Source organism: Dichomitus squalens (genome assembly GCF_000275845.1).
Source record: "Dichomitus squalens LYAD-421 SS1 unplaced genomic scaffold DICSQscaffold_482, whole genome shotgun sequence".
Taxonomy (NCBI): Eukaryota; Fungi; Basidiomycota; class Agaricomycetes; order Polyporales; family Polyporaceae; genus Dichomitus; species Dichomitus squalens.
The window spans coordinates 1-2,146 of NW_006767364.1; the positions used below are offsets into that span (position 1 = coordinate 1).

Consider the following 2,146-nt stretch of genomic DNA (forward strand, 5'->3'; position numbering starts at 1 on the left):
CAAGCCGCCGTACATACCGGCTACCGAAGAAGCGCAAGGTTGATCACCCAACGAATACCTCCTATCACCTGTGGCTATCCTAGTTGAACTTTGGTACCTAAGATTTCGCGAAATGCCAAGGACAATCGTAGCGTGATATAGAGCACTCCGTATCCTAGGCATCGTAGCCACTCTTGCCCGGAACAACGCCATGCGCGGGTCCACCCTTCCCATACATCCTTCGCAGGTCTCCTGCAAGCCGATGTGGCACCTCAAATGCTGCGAAGTGACCACCTGCGTCATGCTCAGACTCGAACACCAATTTGCCAAGGGTTTGCGACCAGCTGGATAACACGTACGAAGTGAGCTAGCTAGCCATTGCTGAACGGGGATCACGGCGTACGATTTAGGAACATGAACGATCTCCGCGGGGAAGTAGGACACCCCGACCGGCACAGATACCCAGCCCGGGTCGTCGGTGATGTTTTTCGTGCCACCATCACTCATCTCGTAGTAAATGCGGACCGAAGCGGCTGGCCCGGCTCGTGAGAACCAGTAGATGGAGACCCATTCGAGCACTGTCGATAGCACAAGTTCTGGCGCTTCAGCGAGGATCAAGATGCTGAAGACAAGACTGTGCACCTTCGTCTTCCTTCCAGGGATACTTGTCTGTCCAAGCCACAAGCTTCTCGTATATCCAGGCGAGCAGCCCAACAGGGGAGTCGGCAAGCGAGTATCCTAAGGTTTGAGGACGAGTCGAGTGTTGCGTCATGTAGGCACTCTCGGTGTTGAAGAAGCGAGCCAACACGGCGAGCCTGTCCTTTGCAGCAGTGTCGAAGGGCAAGGTCAAGAGGGACCGGATGTACAGGAACGGGAATCGCGTGAACGTTGGGGGGTTGGCGCTATATAGGATATTCCGAGACTCAGTTAGCAGCGAGCTTCTCTCGGGATGCGAAGAGGCGTCTGTGACGTACAAAGCCATGTTCGTGTGCCACGCTTTGACGTGCTTGTGCCCGTGGAGCTTCACAGCATGAGTTCCCAGCTTCAAACGGTCAGCGTGAGTGGCTTCGTTAGGTTTGTTTCCAAGCATGGGGCGACAGGACTACTCACGATGTGCCCCCAGTCTCCTCCTTGATAGACTGATATGATCCAGAATCAATTGTAAACGTAAGGTGCTGTTCATAAGCTTACCATACTCATTGTATCCGAGTGCCAGCATGAGCTTGTTCAGCAACTATTGGCGCGTTCGTTTGAGGGGCTCTTTAGCAAGGACGACGCCACATACCTGAGCGTACTGTGGTCCCTTGAAACCCGTCTTGCGCGGAGCCTCAGAGAAACCAAAACCGGGCAAGCTAGGAGCGACGACGTGGAAGCTGGGATGGCCGTCCCCCACCGATGTCAGGAGAGGGAGAATTCTCCTTACCTCGATAAAGTGACCGGGCCCTGAAGTTAGTGGACATTCCATCAGTGTGCAGGCATCAACGTTATGTGTCGTAGCCCAGTGCTTACAGCCATGAACAAATAATAGCGGAATCGCGCTCTTGACTTCGCTCCTTTGATGCACATAGTGCACATTCAGCGTGCCGAAGCCTTCGACCTCGATGTCGCGCGTGAACATCGGGAGCATGTTGATCTCGGCCTCGACCTTTCGCCAGTCGAAGCCGGCCTTCCAGTGCGCGATCAGCCTCTTGATGTCGGCAAGAGGAACACCATAGTCCCATCTTGCGCCCTCTAGCTGGTCTGGGAGACGCGCAAGGTCGAGCCTTCGCTGGAGGGACTCGATGTCCTCGTCGGAGACCGCGACTTGGAAGGGTTTCTCGCTATCTGAGGTGCCTGACATGAAAGGCGGATGGGGTGAGGTGGGTGAGGGGATGGTATCGGACCACGGCAATTTATCGTGAGTATATTGAGGGTATGAACTCGGCTCAACGTTCAACACTGACTGGTGGAGGTAAGCATGACGTAACTTGTCATGGTTAATTCGGATACACCTGCGTCTCTCCCAATGTAGGGTTGATGTATCTAGTTGTTTTCTGCCGTCTCTTGCCGTCGTTCCGAGATCGGGTGACGGCGTGTAGCGGTAAGAAGGAAGGTGTACTGCCTACAGGGACGCCGACGTTGGGTTAGGTGAAGTTTGTCGGGAATTCTAGCTAAAAGACCTACTCAT

General features: G+C 54.2%; 1 protein-coding gene across 1 annotated transcript; it reads right to left on the reverse strand.

Annotated features, from left to right (window-relative positions):
- Positions 1-154: 154 nt before the first annotated feature.
- DICSQDRAFT_176169 (alpha/beta-hydrolase) lies at positions 155-1,819 on the reverse strand (the record flags this gene model as incomplete). The annotated part of the gene is made up of 8 exons (XM_007371927.1): positions 155-323; positions 383-557; positions 622-881; positions 954-1,021; positions 1,090-1,118; positions 1,171-1,213; positions 1,265-1,422; positions 1,489-1,819. 8 exons carry the CDS (start codon positions 1,817-1,819, stop codon positions 155-157), a joined length of 1,233 nt encoding a protein of 410 aa, XP_007371989.1.
- Positions 1,820-2,146: the final 327 nt, after the last annotated feature.